Source organism: Rhinopithecus roxellana, chromosome 1 (assembly GCF_007565055.1).
Source record: "Rhinopithecus roxellana isolate Shanxi Qingling chromosome 1, ASM756505v1, whole genome shotgun sequence".
Lineage (NCBI taxonomy): Eukaryota > Metazoa > Chordata > Mammalia > Primates > Cercopithecidae > Rhinopithecus > Rhinopithecus roxellana.
The window spans coordinates 42,376,017-42,397,201 of NC_044549.1; the positions used below are offsets into that span (position 1 = coordinate 42,376,017).

Here is a 21,185-nt window from a genome sequence, read left to right on the forward strand (position 1 = left end):
TGTTCATCTCCCTTTACAGTCAGGCCCCATGATCACCCTCAGAAACTCACTCATCTGCTTTATGACACTCTTAAGAGTTTCATGTTCATGAATATCATACAAATTGAATGACACTGTATATGTTCATTTGTGTTTGCCTTCTTTTGCTAAGAAAAACATTTTTAAGAACCATCAATATTGTACTGAGTATCAATATTTAATTACTATTCTTGATCTATACTATTCCGTTGTGGACGTATAACAAAATTTGTTTATACATTTTGCTATTGATAGACGTGTGGCCTGTTCTCAGTATCTGGCTGTTGTGAATAAAGCTGCTATAATATTAATGTATGAGCCTTCCTTTGGACATGCTTTCATTTTTCTTGCGCAAATACCTGATAGTAGAATTGCAGGGTTATATAGTTAAATGGATGTTTAACTTTATTCAAAAGAGCCATACTGTTCTCCAAAGTAGTTTTACCATTTTACAATTAAATGAACAATGTAAAAGATGGTGTTTTTAATATTGGCCATTCTAGTGTTTTTGTAAAAACATTCTCTTTGTTTTCTGGCATCTCAATTTGCTTTTGCTTGATGACAAATAATGACAATGTTTAATATGGTCATTCATATTTTTGGAAAGTGTCTCCTCATATCTTTTGACCTTTAATTTATCAGATTGTTGAACTTCTGAGCATTGAACAGTAAAAGTTCCTTCTGGATATACATCCTATGTTCAATAGAAGTACTGCAAATATTTCTTCCTAGTCTGTACCTTGCTTTTACATTTTTCATAATTTTTTTATTTTTGTGGGTACATAGTAGGTGTACATATTTATGGGGTACATGAGATATTACGATGCAGGCATGAAATGCATAATAATCACATCAGGGAAAATGGGGTACCCATCACCTCAAGCCATTTATCATTTGTGTTGCAAACATTCCAAGTATACTCTTTTGGTCGTTTTTAAATGTACAATTTATTATTATTAACTATAGTCACCCTGTTGTGCTAGCAAATACTAGTTCTTAGTCATTCTAACTACTTCTTTGTACCTATTAACAATGCCCCCCACCCCCAATACCCTTCCCAGCTTCTGGTAACCATTATTCTACTCTCTATCTCCATGAGTTCAATTGCTTTAATTTTTTGCTGAGTGACAAATAACTGAGAACATGTGAAGTTTGTCTTTCTGTGCCTGGCTTATTTCACTTAACATAATGACCTTCAGTTCCATTCATGTTGTTGCAAATGACAAGATCTCATTCTTTTCTATGACTGAATAGTACTCCATTGTGTATATGTACATTTTCTTTATCCATTCATCTGCTGATGGATACTGAGCATGCTTCCAAATCCTGGCTATTGTGAATAGTGCTGCAATAAACATGGGAGTGCATGCAGATGTCTCTTCAGTATACAGACTTCCTTTCTTTTGGGTATGCACCTAGCAGTGTGATTGCTGAATCATATGATAGCTCTATTTTTAGTTTAGTTCTTTGTTTGTTTTTGTTTTGAGATGGAGTCTCACTCTGTTGCTCAGGCTGGAGTGCCGTGGCATGACCTCAGTTCATTGCAACCTCTGCCTCCTGTGTTCAAGCGATTCTCCTGCCTCAGCCTCCCGAGTGGCTGAGATACACGCGCCCACTACCATGCCTGGCTAATTTTTCTGTATTTAGTGGAGACAGGGTTTCACCATATTGGCCAGGCTGGTCTCGAACTCCAGACCTTGTGATCCGCCTGCCTCAGCCTCCCAGAGTGCTGGAATTACAGGCGTGAGCCACCTGCACCCAGTCTATTTTTAGTTTTTTGAGAAACCTCCAAACTGTTTTCCACAGTAGTTCTACTAATTTACATTCCCACCAAAAGTGAATGGCAGTTTCTTTTTCTCTACATCTTCGCCTGCATTTGTTATCACTTGTCTTTTGGATAAAAGCCATTTTAACTGGTGTGAGATGATATCACATTCTAGCTCTAATTTGCATTTCTCTGATGATCAGTGATGTTGTGCACCTTTTCATAAACCTTTTTGCCATTTGTATGTCTTTATTTGAGAAACATCTATTCAGATGCCCATTTTAAAATCAGATATTTTTTTCTACACAGTTGAACTCCTTATATATTCTGCTTATTAATTCCTTGTCAAATGGGTATCCCCAAATATTTTCTCCCATTCTGTGGGCTGTGTCTTCACTTTGTTGGTTGTTTCCTTTGCTATGCAGTTTTTTTTTTAACATGATGTGATCTCATTTGTCTATTTTTGCTGTGGTTGCCTGTGCTTGTGAGTATTGCTTAAGAAATCTTTGCCCAGACTGACATACTGGAGAGTTTCCCCCATGTTTTCTTGTAGTAGTTTCACAATTTGAGATCTTAAAGTTTTTAATCCATTTTGATTTCTTTTTATTTTTTATTTATTTATTTATTTTTAATTTTTTTATTATACTTTAAATTCTAGGGTACATGTGCATAACGTACAGGTTTGTTACATATGTATACTTATGCCATGTTGGTGTGCTGCACCCATCAACTCGTCAGCACCCATCAATTCATCATTTATATCATGTATAACTCCCCACTGCAATCCCTCCCTCCTCCCCCCTCCCCATGATAGGCCCCAGTGTGTGATGTTCCCCTTCCCGAGTCCAAGTGATCTCATTGTTCAGTTCCCACCTATGAGTGAGAACATGCGGTGTTTGGTTTTCTCTTCTTGTGATAGTTTGCTAAGAATGATGGTTTCCAGCTGCATCCATGTCCCTACAAAGGACGCAAACTCATCCTTTTTTATGGCTGCATAGTATTCCATGGTGTATATGTGCCACATTTTCTTAATCCAGTCTGTCACAGATGGACATGTGGGTTGATTCCAAGTCTTTGCTATTGTGAATAGTGCTGCAATAAACATACGTGTGCATGTGTCTTTGTAGTAGAATAATTTATAATCCTTTGGGTATATACCCAGTAGTGGGATGGCTGGGTCATATGGTACATCTAGTTCTAGATCCTTGAGGAATTGCCATACTGTTTTCCATAATGGTTGAACTAGTTTACAATCCCACCAACAGTGTAAAAGTGTTCCTATTTCTCCACATCCTCTCCAGCACCTATTATTTCCTGACTTCTTAATGATTGCCATTCTAACTGGTGTGAGATGGTATCTCATTGGGGTTTTGATTTGCATTTCTCTGATGGCGAGTGATGATGAGCATTTTTTCATGTGTCTGCTGGCTGTATGAATGTCTTCTTTTGAGAAATGTCTGTTCATATCCTTTCCCCACTTTTTGATGGGGTTGTTTGTTTTTTTTTGCTTGTATATTTGTTTGAGTTCTTTGTAGATTCTGGATATTAGCCCTTTGTCAGATGAGTACGTTGCAAAAATTTTCTCCCATTCTGTAGGTTGCCTGTTCACTCTGATGGTAGTTTCTTTTGCTGTGCAGAAGCTCTTTAGTTTAACTAGATCCCATTTGTCAATTTTGGCTTTTGCTGCCGTTGCTTTTGGTGTTTTAGACATGAAGTTCTTGCCCATGCCTATGTCCTGAATGGTACTACCTAGATTTTCTTCTAGGGTTTTTATGGTATTAGGTCTAACATTTAAGTCTCTAATCCATCTTGAATTAATCTTCGTATAAAGGGTAAGGAAAGGATCCAGTTTCAGCTTTCTACTTATGGCTAGCCAATTTTCCAAGCACCATTTATTAAATAGGGAATCCTTTCCCCATTTCTTGTTTCTCTCAGGTTTGTCAAAGATCAGATGGCTGTAGATGTGTGGTATTATTTCTGAGGACTCTGTTCTATTCCATTGGTCTATATCTCTGTTTTGGTACCAGTACCATGCTGTTTTGGTTACTGTAGCCTTGTAGTATAGTTTGAAGTCAGATAGCGTGATGCCTCGAGCTTTGTCCTTTTGACTCAGGATTGTCTTGGCAATGCGGGCTCTTTTTTGGTTCCATATGAACTTTAAAGCAGTTTTTTCCAATTCTGTGAAGAAACTCATTGGTAGCTTGATGGGGATGGCATTGAATCTATAAATAACCTTGGGCAGTATGGCCATTTCCACGATATTGATTCTTCCTATCTATGAGCATGGTATGTTCTTCCATTTGTTTGTGTCCTCTTTTATTTCACTGAGCAGTGGTTTGTAGTTCTCCTTGAAGAGGTCCTTGACATCCCTTGTAAGTTGGATTCCTAGGTATTTTATTCTCTTTGAAGCAATTGTGAATGGAAGTTCATTCGTGATTTGGCTCTCTGTTTGTCTGTTACTGGTGTATAAGAATGCTTGTGATTTTTGCACATTGATTTTGTATCCTGAGACTTTGCTGAAGTTGCTTATCAGCTTAAGGAGATTTTGGGCTGAGACAATGGGGTTTTCTAAATATACAATCATGTCATCTGCAAACAGGGACAATTTGACTTCTTCTTTTCCTAACTGAATACCCTTGATTTCTTTCTCTTGCCTGATTGCCCTAGCCAGAACTTCCAACACTATGTTGAATAGGAGGGGTGAGAGAGGGCATCCCTGTCTTGTGCCAGTTTTCAAAGGGAATTTTTCCAGTTTTTGCCCATTCAGTATGATATTAGCTGTGGGTTTGTCATAAATAGCTCTTATTATTTTGAGGTACGTTCCATCAATACCGAATTTCTTGAGCGTTTTTAGCATGAAGGGCTGTTGAATTTTGTCAAAAGCCTTTTCTGCATCTATTGAGATAATCATGTGGTTCTTGTCTTTGGTTCTGTTTATATGCTGGATTACGTTTATTGATTTGCAAATGTTGAACCAGCCTTGCATCCCAGGGATGAAGCCCACTTGATCATGGTGGATAAGCTTTTTGATGTGCTGCTGAATCCGGTTTGCCAGTATTTTATTGAGAATTTTTGCATCGATGTTCATCAGGGATATTGGTCTAAAATTCTCTTTTTTTGTTGTGTCTCTGCCAGGCTTTGGTATCAGGATGATGTTGGCCTCATAAAATGAGTTAGGGAGGATTCCCTCTTTTTCTATTGATTGGAATAGTTTCAGAAAGAATGGTACCAGCTCCTCCTTGTACCTCTGGTAGAATTCAGCTGTGAACCCATCTGGTCCTGGACTTTTTTTGGTGGGTAGGCTATTAATTGTTGCCTCAATTTCAGAGCCTGCTATTGGTCTATTTAGGGATTCAACTTCTTCCTGGTTTAGTCTTGGGAGAGTGTAAGTGTCCAGGAAATGATCCATTTCTTCTAGATTTTCTAGTTGATTTGCGTAGAGGTGTTTATAGTATTCTCTGATGGTAGTTTGTATTTCTGTGGGGTCGGTGGTGATATCCCCTTTATCATTTTTTATTGCGTCTATTTGATTCTTCTCTCTTTTCTTCTTTATTAGTCTTGCTAGCCGTCTGTCAATTTTGTTGATCTTTTCAAAAAACCAACTCCTGGATCCATTGATTTTTTGGAGGGTTTTTTGTGTCTCTATCTCCTTCAGTTCTGCCTGATCTTAGTTATTTCTTGCCTTTTGCTAGCTTTTGAATGTGTTTGCTCTTGCCTCTCTAGTTCTTTTAATTGTGATGTTAGAGTGTCAATTTTAGATCTGTCCTGCTTTCTCTTGTGGGCATTTAGTGCTATAAATTTGCCTCTACACACTGCTTTAAATGTGTCCCAGAGATTCTGGTATGTTGTATCTTTGTTCTCATTGGTTTCAAAGAACATCTTTATTTCTGCCTTCATTTCGTTATGTACCCAGTAGTCATTCAGGGGCAGGTTGTTCAGTTTCCATGTAGTTGAGTGGTTTTGATTGCATTTCTTAGTCCTGAGTTCTAGTTTGATTGCACTGTGGTCTGAGAGACAGTTTGTTATAATTTCTGTTCTTTTACATTTGCTGAGGAGTGCTTTCCTTCCAATTATGTGGTCAATTTTGGAATAAGTGCGATGTGGTGCTGAGAAGAATGTATATTCTGTTGATTTAGGGTGGAGAGTTCTATAGATGTCTATTAGGTCCGCTTGGTGCAGAGATGAGTTCAATTCCTGGATATCCTTGTTAACTTTCTGTCTCGTTGATCTGTCTAATGTTGACAGTAGGGTGTTGAAGTCTCCCATTATTATTGTATGGGAGTCTAAGTCTCTTTGTAAGTCTCTAAGGACTTGCTTTATGAATCTGGGTGCTCCTGTATTGGGTGCATATATATTTAGGATAGTTAGCTCTTCCTGTTGAATTGATCCCTTTACCATTATGTAATGGCCTTCTTTGTCTCTTTTGATCTTTGATGGTTTAAAGTCTGTTTTATCAGAGACTAGGATTGCAACCCCTGCTTTTTTTTGTTCTCCATTTGCTTGGTAGATCTTCCTCCATCCCTTTATTTTGAGCCTATGTATGTCTCTGCATGTGAGATGGGTCTCCTGAATACAGCAGACTGATGGGTCTTGACTCTTTATCCAGTTTGCCAGTCTGTGTCTTTTAATTGGAGCATTTAGTCCATTTACATTTAAGGTTAATATTGTTATGTGTGAACTTGATCCTGTCATTATGATATTAACTGGTTATTTTGCTCGTTAGTTGATGCAGTTTCTTCCTAGCCTCGATGGTCTTTACATTTTGGCATATTTTTGCAATGGCTGGTACCGGTTGTTCCTTTCCATGTTTAGGGCTTCCTTCAGGGTCTCTTGTAAGGCAGGCCTGGTGGTGACAAAATCTCTAAGCATTTGCTTATCTGTAAAGGATTTTATTTCTCCTTCACTTATGAAACTTAGTTTGGCTGGATATGAAATTCTGGGTTTAAAATTCTTTTCTTTAAGAACGTTGAATATTGGCCCCCACTCTCTTCTGGCTTGGAGAGTTTCTGCCGAGAGATCTGCTGTTAGTCTGATGGGCTTCCCTTTGTGGGTAACCTGACCTTTCTCTCTGGCTGCCCTTAAGATTTTTTCCTTCATTTCAACTCTGGTGAATCTGGCAATTATGTGTCTTGGAGTTGCTCTTCTGGAGGAGTATCTTTGTGGCGTTTTCTGTATTTCCTGAATTTGAATGTTGGCCTGCCCTACTAGGTTGGGGAAGTTCTCCTGGATGATATCCTGAAGAGTGTTTTCCAACTTGGTTCCATTTTCCCCCTCACTTTCAGGCACCACAATCAGACGTAGATTTGGTCTTTTTACATAATCCCATACTTCTTGCAGGTTTTGTTCATTTCTTTTTCTTCTTTTTTCTTTTGGTTTCTCTTCTCGCTTCATTTCATTCATTTGATCCTCAATCGCTGATATTCTTTCTTCCAGTTGATCGAGTTGGTTACTGAAGCTTGTGCATTTGTCACGTATTTCTCGTGTCATGGTTTTCTTCTCTGTCATTTTGTTTATGACCTTCTCTGCATTAATTATTCTAGCTGTCAATTCTTCCACTCTTTTTTCAAGATTTTTAGTTTCTTTATGCTGGGTACGTAATTCCTCCTTTAGCTCTGAGAAGTTTGATGGACTGAAGCCTTCTTCTCTCATCTCGTCAAAGTCATTCTCTGACCAGCTTTGATCTGTTGCTGGCGATGGGCTGCGCTCCTTTGCAGAGGGAGATGTGCTCTTATTTTTTGAATTTCCAGCTTTTCTGCCCTGCATTTTCCCCATCTTTGTGGTTTTATCTGTCTCTGGTCTTTGATGATGGTGACGTACTGATGGGGTTTTGGTATAGGTGTCCTTCCTGTTTGATAGTTTTCCTTCTCACAGTCAGGACCCTCAGCTATAGGTCTGTTGGAGATTGCTTGAGGTCCACTCCCAACCCTGTTTGCCTGGGTATCAGCAGCAGAGGTTGCCGAAGATAGAATATTGCTGAACAGCGAGTGTACCTGTCTGATTCTTCCTTTGGAAGCTTCCTCTCAGGGGTGTACTCCACCCTGTGAGGTGTGGGGTGTCAGACTGCCCCTAGTGGGGGATGTCTCCCAGCTAGGCTACTCAGGGGTCAGGGACCCACCTGAGCAGGCAGTCTGTCCGTTCTCAGATCTCAACCTCTGCGTTGGGAGATCCACAGCTCTCCCCAAAGCTGTCAGACAGAGTCGTTCGCATCTGCACAGGCCCCCCACTGCTTCCCCTGTTGGTCTTCAGCTGTGCGCTGTCCCCAGAGGTGGAGTCTACAGAGACAGGCAGGCTTCCTTGAGCTGCTGTGAGCTCCACCCAGTTCGAGCTTCCCAGCGGCTTTGTTTACCTACTTAAGCCTCAGCAATGGCGGGCGCCCCTCCCCCAGCCTCGCTGCTGCCTTTCGGATAGATCGCGGCAGACTGCTGTGTTAGCAATGAGGGAGGCTCCGTGGGCATGGGACCCTCCCAGCCAGGTGTGGGATATATTCTCCTGGTGTGCCTGTTTGCTTAAAGCGCAGTATTGGGGTGGGAGTTACCCGATTTTCCAGGTGTTGTGTGTCTCAGTTCCCCTGGCTAGGAAAAGGGATTCCCTTCCCCCTTGCGCTTCCACGTGAGGCGATGCCTAGCCCTGCTTCAGCTCTTACTGGTCAGGCTGCAGCAGCTGACCAGCACCGATTGTCCTGCACTCCCTAGGGAGATGACCCCAGTACCTCAGTTGAAAATGCAGAAATCACCAGTCTTCTGTGTTGCTCGCGCTGGGAGTTGGAGACTGGAGCTGTTCCTATTTGGCCATTTTGCTCCGCCCCCCCATTTTGATTTTTTGTATATAGTGAGAGATAGGGGTCCAGTTTCATTCTTCTGCATATCCAGTTGTCCCAACACCATTTATTGAAGAGACTGTCTTTTCCCCAATGTATGTTCTTGGTACCTTTATTGAAAATGAGTTCACTGTAGATGTGTGGGTTTCTTTCTGGGTTCTCTATTTTGTTCCATTGGTCTTTGTGTCTGTTTTATACCAGTACTTATCCCAGTACCATATCGTTTTGGTTACTGTATGTCTGTAGTATAATTTGAAGTCAGGTAATGTGATTTCTCCAGTTTTGTTCTTTTTACACAGGATAGCTTTGGCTATTCTAGGTCTTTCGTGGTTCCATATAAATTGTAGTACATTTTTTTTTTTCTATTTCTGTGACGAGTGAAGAATGTCATTGGTATTTTGATAGGGAATGTATTAAATCTGTTGATTGATTTGGGGAGTATGAACATTTTAACAATATTGATTCTTCCAATCCATGAACATGGAATATTTTTTCATATTTTTGTGTCCTCTTCAATTTCTAGCATCAGTGTTTTATAGTTTTTCTTACATAGATCTTTCACTTCTTTGGCTAATTCCTAAGGGTTTAATTTTATTTGTAGCTATTATAAATGAGATTACTTTCCTGATTTCTTTTTCAGATTGTTTGCTCCTGGCATATAGAAATGCTACTGATGTTTGTATGTTGATCTTGTATCCTGCAACTTTACTAAAGAATTTATCAGTTCTAACAGTTTTTTGATGGAGTCTTTAGGTTTTTCCAAATATAAGATCGTATCTTCTACAAACAACGAGAATTTGACCTCTTCCTTTCTGATGTGGATGTCCTTTATTTCTTTCTCTTATCTGATTGCTCGAGCTAGGACTTCTAGTACTATGTTGAATAACAGTGATAGGGGAGAGATAGGGGTCCAGTTTCATTCTTCTGCATATCCAGTTGTCCCAACACCATTTATTGAAGAGACTGTCTTTCCCCAGTGTACGTTCTTGATACCTTCATTGAAAATGAGTTCACTGTAGATGTGTGGGTTTCTTTCTGGGTTGTCTATTCTGTTCCATTGGTCTTTGTGTCTGTTTTATACCAGTACCATGTCATTTTGGTTACTATATGTCTGTAGTATAATTTGAAGTCAGGTAATGTGATTTGAAATAACAGTGATGAAAGCAAAAGCGGGCATCCTTGTCGTGTTCCAGGTCTTAGAGAAAAGGCTTTCACTTTTTCCCCATTCAGTGTGACACTAGCTGTGGGTCTGTCATACATGGTTTTTATTATGTAGAGGTATGTTTCTTGTATACCCAGTTTTTTGAGGGTTTTCATGATGAAGGAATGTTGAATTTTATCAAATGCCTTTTTGGCATCAATTGAAATGATATTGTTTTTATCCTTCATTCTGTTGATATGATGTATCACAATGATAGACTTGCATATGTTGAACCATCCTTGCATCCCAGGGATAAATCCCACTTGGTCTGATGAATGATCTTTCTAATATATTGTTGAATCCCATTTGCTACTATTTTGTTGAGGATGTTTGCATCAATTTTCATCAGAAATATTGGCCAGTAGGTAGGTTTTGTTTGTTCTGATGTGTCTTTGTCTGGTTGTTATTAGGGTAATACTGGTCTCATAGAATGAGTTTGGAAGTGTTCTCTCCTCCTCTATTTTCCAGAACAGTTTCAGTAGGATTGGTATTAGTTATTTAAATTTTTGGTAGAATTCAGTAGGGAAGCCATTGGTATTAGTTATTTAAATTTTTGGTAGAATTCAGTAGGGAAGCCATTGAGCCCCAGGCTTTTCTTTGTGGAAGACTTTTTATTATGGCTTCAATCTCATTATTTGTTCTTAGACTGTTCAGGTTTTAGATTTCTTAATGGTCCAATCTTGGTAGGCTGTATGTGTCTAGGAATTTACCCATTTCTTCTAGATTTTCCAAATTACTGGCATATAGCTGCTCATCTTAGCCACTAATGATCCTTTGAATTTCTGGAGTATTCATTGTGCTGTCTCCTTTTTCATTTCTGATTTTATTCGGTTCTTCTCCTTTTTCTTAGTCTGGCTAAAGGTGTGTCAATTTTATCTTTTCAAAGAACTAACTTATTTTCAGGCCAGGTGCAGTGGCTCACACCTGTAATCCCAGCACTTTGGGAGGCCAAGATGGGCAGATCATTTGAGGTCTGGAGTTTGTGACCTGCCTGGCCAATGTGGCAAAACGCTGTCTCTACTAAAAATAAAAAACTAGACAGGCATAGTGGTGCACACCTGTAATCCCAGCTACTTGGGAGGCTGAGACAGGAAAATTGCTTGAACCCAGGAGGTGGATGTTGCAGTGAGCCAAGATCATGCCACTGCCCACCAGCCTGGATGACAGAGCAAGATTCCATCTCAAAAACAAAACAAAACAAAACAAACAAAAAAGAAAAACAAACAAAAAATAACCAACTTTTCGTTTTGTTGTTCTTTTGTATTCTTTGTTTCAATTTCATTCTTTATTTCTGCTCTGATCTTTATTATTTCTTTTCCTCTACTAATTTTGGATTTGCCTTGCTCTTACTTTTCTAGTTCTTTAAGATGCATTTTAGGTTATTTATTTGAAGCTTTTCTTCTTCTTTTTTTTTAATGTAGGCACTTATAGCTATAAACTTCCTTCTTAGCACTGCTTTTGCTGTATCCTATAGGTATTGGTATGTTGTATTTCCATTATCATTTGTTTCAAGAAATTTTAAAATTTCCTTCTTAATTTTTTAATTGACTCACTGGTAACTCAAGAGCATATTGTTTAATTTCCATGCTTGTATAGTTTCCAAAATTCCTTGTTAGTGATTTCTAGTTTTATTCAATTGTGGTCAGAGTAGATACTTGATATTAGTTTTTTGAATATTTTAAAACTTGTTTTGTGATCTAATATATAGTCTATCCTAGAGAATAATCCATGTGCTGAAGAGAAAAATGTGTATTCTGTGGCCGTTAAATGAAATGTTCTATAAATATCTATTAGGTCCATTTGGTCTCTATAGTGCAGATTTAATATAATTTTTGTTGATTTTCTGTCTGGAATATCTGCCCACTGTTCAAAGAGGAGTGTTGAAGTCTCCAGTTATTATTATTGGGATCTTTCTCTCTCTCTCTTTAGTTCTAATGATATTTGCTTTATATGTCCAGGTGCTCCAATATTGGGTGCATATTACAATTCTTATATTCTTGCTTAATTGACTCCTTTTACATTATATAGTGACCTTCTTTTTCTCTTTTCATAGTTTTTGTCTTGAAATCTATTTTGTCTGATACAAGTATAGCTACTCTTAATCTTTTTTGGTTTCCATTGGCATGGAATCTCCTTTCCGTCCCTTTATTTTCAACCTGTATCTTTAGAGGTGAAGGGTGTTTCTTGTAGGCAACAGATCATTGGGTCTTGTTTTTCTTTTTTTTGAAAAATCTATCCAGCCACTCTGTGTCTTTTTATTGGAAAGTTTAGTCCATTTACATGCAATGTTATTATTGACAGTTAAGGACAACACCATTTTATTGTTTTCTGGTTGTTCTGTGTGTTTTTTTTTCCTCTTTTTTTCCTTCATTCCTGTCTTCCTTTTAATAAAGGTGATTTTTTCTGGTGGTATGATTTAATTTCTTGCTTTTTAGTTTTTGTGTATCTGTTGTATGTTTTTTTAATTTGAGGTTACCATGAGACTTGCAAATAATGTCTTATAAGCCTTTTTTTTTTCTTTGAGAAACAGTCTCACCCTGTCTCCCAGGTTGGAGTGCAATGGCGTAATCTCGGCTCATTGCAACCTCCGCCTCCCAGGTTCAAGCGATTCTTCTGCCTCAGTCTCCCAAGTAGCTAGGATTACAGGCACCCACCATCATGTCCAGCTAATTTTTGCATTTTTTGTACAGATGGGGTTTCACCATGTTGGCCAGGCTGGTCTTGAACTCCTGACCTCGGGTGATCTGCCTGCCTCTGCCTCCCAAAGTGCTGGGATTACAGGTGTGGCCCACCATGCCCAGCCCACTTTTTAACTTTTTGTTGTTTCTATTTATATCTTATTATACTGCCAATGTCTTGAAAGGCTTTTACAGTTATTTTTTATTAATATTTTTGTCTTTCTATTTAAGATAATAGTAGTTTATATATCACAATTACAATGTTATAATAGTCTGTGTTTCTCTGCATACTTACTATTACCAGTGAGTTCTGTACCTTCAGATGATTTCTTATTGCTCATTAACATCCTTTTCTTTCTAATTGTAGAACTCTTTTTGGCATTTCTTGTAGGACAACTCTGGTGTTGATAAAATCCCTCAGTTTTCATTTGTCTGAGAAAGTCTTTATTTCTCTTTCATGTTTGAAGGATATTAATATTTTTGCCAGATATATCATTCCAGGGTAAAAGCTGTTTTTCCTTTGGCACTTCAAATATGTCATGCCACTCTCTCCTGACCTGTAAGGTTTCCACTAAAAAGTCTCCTGCCAGACATATTGAAGCTCCATTGTATATTATTTGATTATTTTCTCTTGCTGTTTTCAGGATCCTTTCTTTATCCTTGACCTTTGGGAGTTTGATTATTAAATGTCTTGAGGCAGTCTTCTTTGGGTTAAATCTGTTCTACAACTTTCTTTTACTTGAATATTGATATCTTTCCCTAGGTTTGGAAAGTTCTTTATTATCCCTTTGAATACACTGTCTACTCCTATCTCTTTCTCTACCTCCTCTTCAAGGCCAATCACTCTTAGATTTTCCCTTTTGAGGCTATTTTCTGATGTTGCAGGTGTGCTTCATCCTTTTTTATATTTTTTGTCTCCTCTGTGAATTTCCAAATAGCCTGTCTTCAAACTCAGTAATTCTTTTGCTTGAATAATTCGGCTATTAAGAGACTCTGATACTCTTCAATATACCAATTGCATTTTCCTACTCCAGAATTTCCCCTTGATTCTTTTCATTTTTTATTTTATTTTATTTTTCGAGATGGAGTTTCATTCTTGACTCCCAGACTGGAGTGCAATGGTGCGATCTCAGCTCACTGCAACCTCTGCCTCCCAGGTTTAAGTGATTCTCCTGCCTCAGCCTCCCAAGTAGCTGGGATTTACAGGTGCATGCCACCATGCCCAGGTAATTCTTGTATTTTTAGTTCACCATGTTGGCCAGGATGGTCTCGATCTCTTGACCTCGTGATCTGCCCACCTCGGCCTCCCAAAGTGCTGGGATTATAGATGTGACCACCATGCCCATATTGCATTGTTTGCTTCAGTACCAACGGGGGTAAAGGACAAGGTTGATTTAAAAAGAGCATAAAAGAAGTTTTTGGGATGATAGAGTAATGGTTCTATATCTTGGTTGTGGTGTAAATTTTATGACCAAATGCATTTGGCAAAATTCCCAGAACTATATACCTTTTTCAGGGTGAATCTTATTATTATATGTAAATTATACCACAACAAACAGGCAAAAAAGATCATTTAAGACAATACTTAAACTGCTCCATAACAGCAATTGTTCTCAGAATTCCCCATATATTTAATTAGCAATTATCAGAGTTCCTAGTATACATACTTAATAGTTAACTGTTTCGAACTACGGCTATCTAAACCAAAGCACCAGTCAACTCCTAGATTTTATGGGTTGTTCACAATGACACAGTATTTACATCAACTGCATTTTACTATTCTGTCCCTACTTTAATGAAAAATATGAAATAAGATTATCACATTCTTAGTAAGTGATTATAAGGTTAATATTTTTTACCCTTAACAATGCCTGATGAAAATGTCTGACTAATAGATATTTCAAAAGAAAACTTCCACTATACAAATTTTTTAAAATTTAATATGGTAAGATGGTTGGAAAGAATACTATCTAGAAGATAAATTACCTGTGTATCTGGATTTGAAGGAGTCAATATAGCAAGCAGCATCATTTTCTTTAATGCCCATCTGCTCTCCCAAAGATTTAGCTCCCATTCCATAAATGATCCCATAGCAAATCTGAAAGGGAGTCATCCAACAAATAAAGGTTATAAGTACATAAAATGCAAATAAAAGGGTTCATTAGGATTGGAATTTCGGCAAACTTTTTATTTCACAGTGAGTCAAAAAATGATTAGATTGCTTTTGGTGGGTTAGATCCACAGAGGCTGATATCCAGCAAACATCTTTTCTGCCTTTCAGCACTACTTTTTGAGAGATAGAGAAGAGGGCAGGAGGGAGTATCAATGAATAGGTATGTGTGATCTAAGGAAAAATTTATTTTTGACTATTTGTCATTTATCCAGCTGTCTTTATAGCAACTTTTTACTCCTCACAGAACTTCATTAACTTCCACTTCAAGTGCTTAGGAGTCAGGGAATAGAAGCATTACAAACATCCCTCTTCTTGCCCTTGAAGATGACTTGAAGAGTAGAAAGAGTAGGCTTCGTGACTTTATGACGAAGACGTAACTGGTAAAAAATATCCTCTTCACCTCGCAGCCACTTAAAATGTTACAACTGCAGAATTCGTTTCACTTAAATACAAACAAAAACACCTAAGAAAATTTTGGGAATAGTGAAGGGAAATGATCTAAATAGGCCATTAAAGAAAGTCTGATTTAATCATAAGGACTGCCGGGGTTCAAAACCTAGCTCTATCATTCACAAAATGTATAATCTTGCACAAGTCACTTAACCAATTTGTACCTTAATTTCTTCATCTATAAAATGAAGACAGTAATATCTATATCATGGGATTGTTAGGTTTAAAGGACTGTTAGGTTTTACTTATAACTGTTTAGGAAACTGACATAAAGCAAGCTCTGTATACATATCATTAAATAAAATCCAAAAAGATAACTTGCATGATTATCAGAATTCTGAAAAAAACTTTCAACATGATAAGCTAGCTAAAGTCTACCCCCATCCCCACGTTTTTTAATATATTGAGAGAGGGCTTTTTTCCTTTCCTTTTTTTCTTTTTCACGTTTTGTTTTGTTGTTACTACTGTTGTTTTTTTAACTCATGTTACTTAGTGCTGTCTGAGATCTCAGCAAGGCTCAGGGATTAGGTGGTTCGGTGCATGGTGATACAAACAAAAACTTGTATAGCATCAACACTCTTAAATCATGTGAGAATCTATTAAATAGAAGCAGCTGCCTCCGGCGGGGAAGTGTGTTGGATAGGAAGTCAGGGTGCCCAAGTTCTGGCATTCTGAATTTATTCTGGCTCTACCAGTTATAGCTACATGACCTTAGGCAAATTACTTTCTGTGCTTCAGTTTCCTCCTCTATAAAATGGTGATAGTAATAATAATAGCTATCTCATGGGTTATGAGACTAAAATATGGGAATATTATCTATTTTACCTAGGGTTTGATTCTTGCTAAATGCAGGACCCCTCTGGGGATTAAACAGACAGAGAGGACAGAGCTGGCTTTTTAAATAGTGGAGAAAGTGTTGGTGCTAAACAGGTGGTTGGAGAAAGTGTTCCATGCTTGATGAGCCAGTCAAGAAGTACAGCTGTGAGGCTGGGTGCCGTGGCTCATGCCTGCGATCCCAGCACTTTGGGAGGCCAAGGTGGGAGGAACACTTGAAGCCACAAGTTCAAGACCAGCCTGGGCAACAAATTGAGATCCCACCTCTCCATAAAAAATAAATAAATAAATAAATAAATAAATAAATAAATAAATAAATAACTAAACAAACCCTACAGCTCTGAGGAACTAGAATTGTAAATGTGAAACAAAAACACAAAAACAGCAGGATCTCAGAGTACAGTGATGTGCATTTACGTCAGCTAGCAATCCTACTGTCTTGCAAATGGCATCCGATTTCCCACGAGTCATGTGGTAAGAAAGTATCTGTGTTAACCCAGGCCAAGGAATGGCATAAACGTGGCCTTTGACTTACTCTTTGCCTAATAGGTGGATTAACTAACCAATAACTTCAAGAGCTAAAAAGCTATCAGGTACTAACTATAATCTACAGGTCAGCAATATTTTTCAACAAACATTTAGAGACCACCTTCTATACAAAGCACTATGGCTTGATGCTATAAAAAAACATAAACACGAAAATATGGAACTTTACCTCAGAACACTTACAGACTAGAAAGATTTTTTTTTTTTTTTTTGAGATGGAGTCTCGCTCTGTCACCCAGGCTGGAGTGCAGTGGTGCTATCTCAGCTCCCTGCAAGCTCTAGGTTCAGGCCATTCTCCTGCCTCAGCCCCCCAAGTAGCTGGGACTATAGGCACCGGCCACCAAGCCTAGCTAAGTTTTTGTATTTTTAGTAGAGACGGGGTTTCACTGTGTTAGCCAGAATGTTCTCGATCTCCTGACCTCGTGATCTGCCTGCCTCGGCCTCCCAAAGTGCTGGGATTACAGGTGTGAGCCACTGCACACGGCTTAGAAACATGTTTTTTAAGTATACACATGAGCACACATGCAGGTGCACACTAACACACACACTCTTACCACCACTGCCACAATGACATCTACTGAGTACCAGACACTGTGACTAGCCATATAATGGCTTTAAATGCATATGGTTTTCCTGACACGAAGTAGCCTCAGATCTCAGTCTTTCTGGTTCTTTCTACTGCCACCACAAAAGAAAATATAATGAATACCATGAGATAAGCTCAGATGAAATGTGCTTTGAAAGATCCAAAGTTGGAGAAACTGTTTCTCAGTTGCAAATAATTGAGACCATTTTTAAAATTTTTTGAGTCACTAAATTCTTCTCATTTATATTAAGCATGTTCACTAAAATCACCTGTTTTGCCTGCTGCCTCAGATCATCCCCAACAGACTCTGGCTCAATCATCTTCCATTCTGCTGCAATGCTCCTGAAAACATCAGCTCCAGTGTTTAATGCTTGAATGAGACGACGATCATGGGATAAATGAGCCAAGATCCTCAGTTCAAGCTGGGAGTAGTCAGCAGCCAGTATTAAACCACCTGAAGTAGAAGTGATTTCAGAAAAGCTAGTACCAAGTTCCGTATCACAGATTCCAAGTTCTATATCATATAATTGAGCAGGATGACAAAAATTTAGTTCTAACTTAGAACTTTGAAATCACATGCCAAAAGTTAAAACCTTCCTCTTAATATGATGGAATTCAGCTCTGTATCTTAGGTCATTTTTTTCCATGTAGCTTTCAAGTACATATAATTTGGGTAAAGCCACCCGGACATCTGCCCACTGTGGAGTGTGTTCCTCAGTGTTCCTACAGCACCTGACAAATAATCCAAAATGGTGCTTTCATGCCTCTCTTATTTTGCTCTGAGTACTTATGAATAGGAAGCTTAATTTTCCTTTTCATTCTACAGAAAACCTTGCACAGTTGCTGGTAGATAATAGGCCCTTAACAAACTGATTGTTGAATGAATTAATTAATGAAAAAACTGGTGTCCAATGTGTGCAAATGTTAAGTGGGCTGGAGAGAAATGTGTGCCCTGATTTGACAATAACAAAGTCATTCAGTGAAAAAAATCAAGTGGTCAACAGGTGAGCAAGTTATTAAAAGGATTAAAATAATTTAGCTATAGATTAGAAATGGGCGGATTAGATATGCATGACAAAACAAAAACAAAGTTAAAAAATTAAAGCAGGGTCAAAGAAAAACTAGAAAAATATTTGCAACTGATATCACAAAGGACTCATTGCCATTTCATAAGAAGAGTTGTTACTTGTGGAGGAAAAGACAAACTATAAATAAGAAGTTCAGACATACTAAAAACAAAAGAACCTTAAACATATTAAAGAATGCTCAACTTTATAAGAGAAATGAAGAATCTATGGCAAGAAACAATTTTTCTTCACCTATATTGCAAAAATTACAAAAGTCGGACAATACTCTGTGACAAGGCTAAGGAGAAAAACACTCGTACATCGTTACTGAGAAGTAAAATGGTAATCTCCTCCCCATTAGTTGGCAATTTAACAATATCTATTGAAATTAAACAGATTTTTACTCCATGACTCAGCAAACAAGCCCACAGATTGCTGCACAGATTGCCTGCACATAGTTTAAACTGGTTTTTGTTTAAATGTCCTTATTGATAAGCAGAAGTCTCTAGTGTAGAAACATTACGGCCGGGCACAGTGGCTCATGCCTGTAATCCCAGCGCTTTAGGAGGCCAAGGCAGGCAGATCACAAGGTCAGGAGATCGAGACCATCCTAGTCAACATGGTGAAACTCTGTCTCTACTAAAAATACAAAAATTAGCTGGGCATGATAGCACATGCCTGTAATCCCAGCTACTTGGGAGGCTGAGGCTGGAGAATTGTTTGAACCAGGGAGTTGGAGGTTACAGTGAGCTGAGATCCTGCCACTGCACTCCAGCATGGTGAGAGTGAGACTCCGTCTCAAAAAAAACATAAAAAACAACAAAAAAAGAAACATTACATGAAAAAAGCAAGGTACACAATAGTATATACAGAATGCTAATTTTGCGTAAAAATAGGGAAAGAAAAGATTATATACCCATATTTGCTTATATCTGCATAAAGAAATACTGTCAAAATACATAAAAATCCTCATACGTGTAGTGATCTATAAGAGCTGGGAAGGATAGTGTAGATGACAGGGAAGGAAGCAAAGCTTCCCAATACACATCTTTTACATCATGTTGATTTCTGAACTATGTTAATGAATAACCTATTCAAAAACAGAGATAAATACTAATTTAAAATAGAGGTTGAACATCCCTAATCCAAAATTCCAAAATCCAATATGCTTCAAAATCCAAAACTTTTTGAGCACCAACAAGATGCTCAAACACCACGCTCACTGGGGCCATTTCAGATTGTGGATTTTTGAATCAGAGATGTTCAATTGGTAAATACAGTGTAAATTTTTTTAAAAAAGTCTAAATCTAAAACACTTCTAGTTCCAAGCATTTCACATAAGGGATACTCAACCTGTAAATGACCACAACTTTGGTGGACTTCCTACCACAGATGACTATAAAATTGGACAAATTATAAGGAGAAAAAAAAATGGTTCTCAGATGTTAGACAACAAGCCATGCAGAACTATAATCACTGAGAAGGGTAGAAAATGAGGTGAGCCACACAAAGTCTTAGGGATCTGAATGGAGGCATTTTCCAGAATCTGTAGCAGGGAAAGGCAGCTGAAACACAGCACTATATCTCTCTCTGAACTAAGGAAACAGAGTCTAGAGTTTGGGGCTTTGAGACAGCTGGAATTTGGAGAGAAAAAAGGTGTGCATAAAAGGAGCACCAGAAATATGCACAGGAATCTCCTTGGATTTTTGATCAAATATTAAGTTGTGCAGGGAGAAAGTGCAGGGCACCAAGCACAGAACAAACACTGAATAAATAAATATTACTAAAGGAAGAACAAATACTGCAAAGCTTTCAGCTAAACAACTACTTCAACAACATACTCTTGAATGCTAAGAAATGATCAAGCTGTAACAAGACCGAGAAGAAATCTTGTTAAACAACTTTAGCACCAAGCAGACTCCAGAAAGGCCATACCTTATGAACAGGAATAACCTAGCCCTAGAGCCAGGCTACTCTAAGCATTTATTAGCAAACCTTTAAAGGCCTCAAAATGACCAAGCTGATGTGAAAGTAAATTGTCTGACAAAAGAAAACTTTATATTCTATTAGTGAAGACTACAAAATCCAAAGATTCAACAAGGTGGCAACCATAACGTCCGCATACTAGCAGCAATGCTTCAGTATTTGTTAATTTAGTGTTCACTGTGGCTTTGTAGAATGCAACTACCATGAATAACAAGAATCAATCACATTTTACAAAAAGCGAAAGATCTTCAGATAACCCACCTGATATGATTTGGCTACTGTCTCCATCCAAAATCTCACCTTGAATTGTAACAAAACTCACATGTCAAGAGGCAAGGTGAAGATAATTGAATCATGGGGCTGGTTTCTCCCATACTGTTCTCATGGTAGTGAGTAAGTCTCACAAGATCTGATGGTTTTATAAACGGGAGTTCCCCTGCTATAAGCTCTTGCCTGCCACCATGTAAGATGTCAAGATGTCCCTTTGCCTTTCCTTCATCTTCCATCATGATTGTGAGGCCTTCCCCAGCCATGGGGAACTGTGAGTCCATCAAACCTCCTTCCTTTGTAAATTACCCAGTCTCAGCTAGGTCTTTATTAGCAGCATGACAACGGACTAATACACCACCAATTACCCATAGATTCTAATGGTAACCTAACAGTATCGTAGATCAATCAAATTGCAAGTGTTTCTTTTTTGGCTTTAGATAAATTGTTCCATAACCGAGTAACTGCTTAATTAATATTCTGAATAGGCTTTGTCTCAGTGGACTTCCAAATTTTATTAGCTTACAAAATCAAACCAGCGACACAGATATTTTGGAATCTTTCACATTTGTCAAAGAATAATTTTAAATAGATATGAAAAAATTGGTTTTCATCATATTGACAATGCTTTAGCTTTGTCATTAAAAACCTCTATTTTTTTAGAATTTTAAACAGGAGAATGATGTTTCCCTATTTCTTCATTCTACTATATATATAAAAAAGATTTATGTTCAGTTTTCTAAATCAGACCATCAAAAGTGTTACAATACAGTTAAAATTATTTTATATATGTGTAC

General features: G+C 38.0%; 1 protein-coding gene across 2 annotated transcripts in view; it reads right to left on the bottom strand.

The window, feature by feature from the left end:
* The window catches only part of POLQ (DNA polymerase theta), a 141,161-nt gene that overhangs the window by 37,931 nt on the left and 82,045 nt on the right, over positions 1–21,185 (bottom strand). For both annotated transcript variants that reach the window (XM_030941682.1, XM_010370508.2), the window contains 2 exons: positions 17,338–17,522; positions 14,466–14,577 (listed from right to left, as the gene is read on the bottom strand). In XM_030941682.1, coding sequence (XP_030797542.1) covers positions 14,466–14,577; positions 17,338–17,522 — 297 coding nt within the window. The remainder of the gene's footprint in view (positions 1–14,465; positions 14,578–17,337; positions 17,523–21,185) is intronic.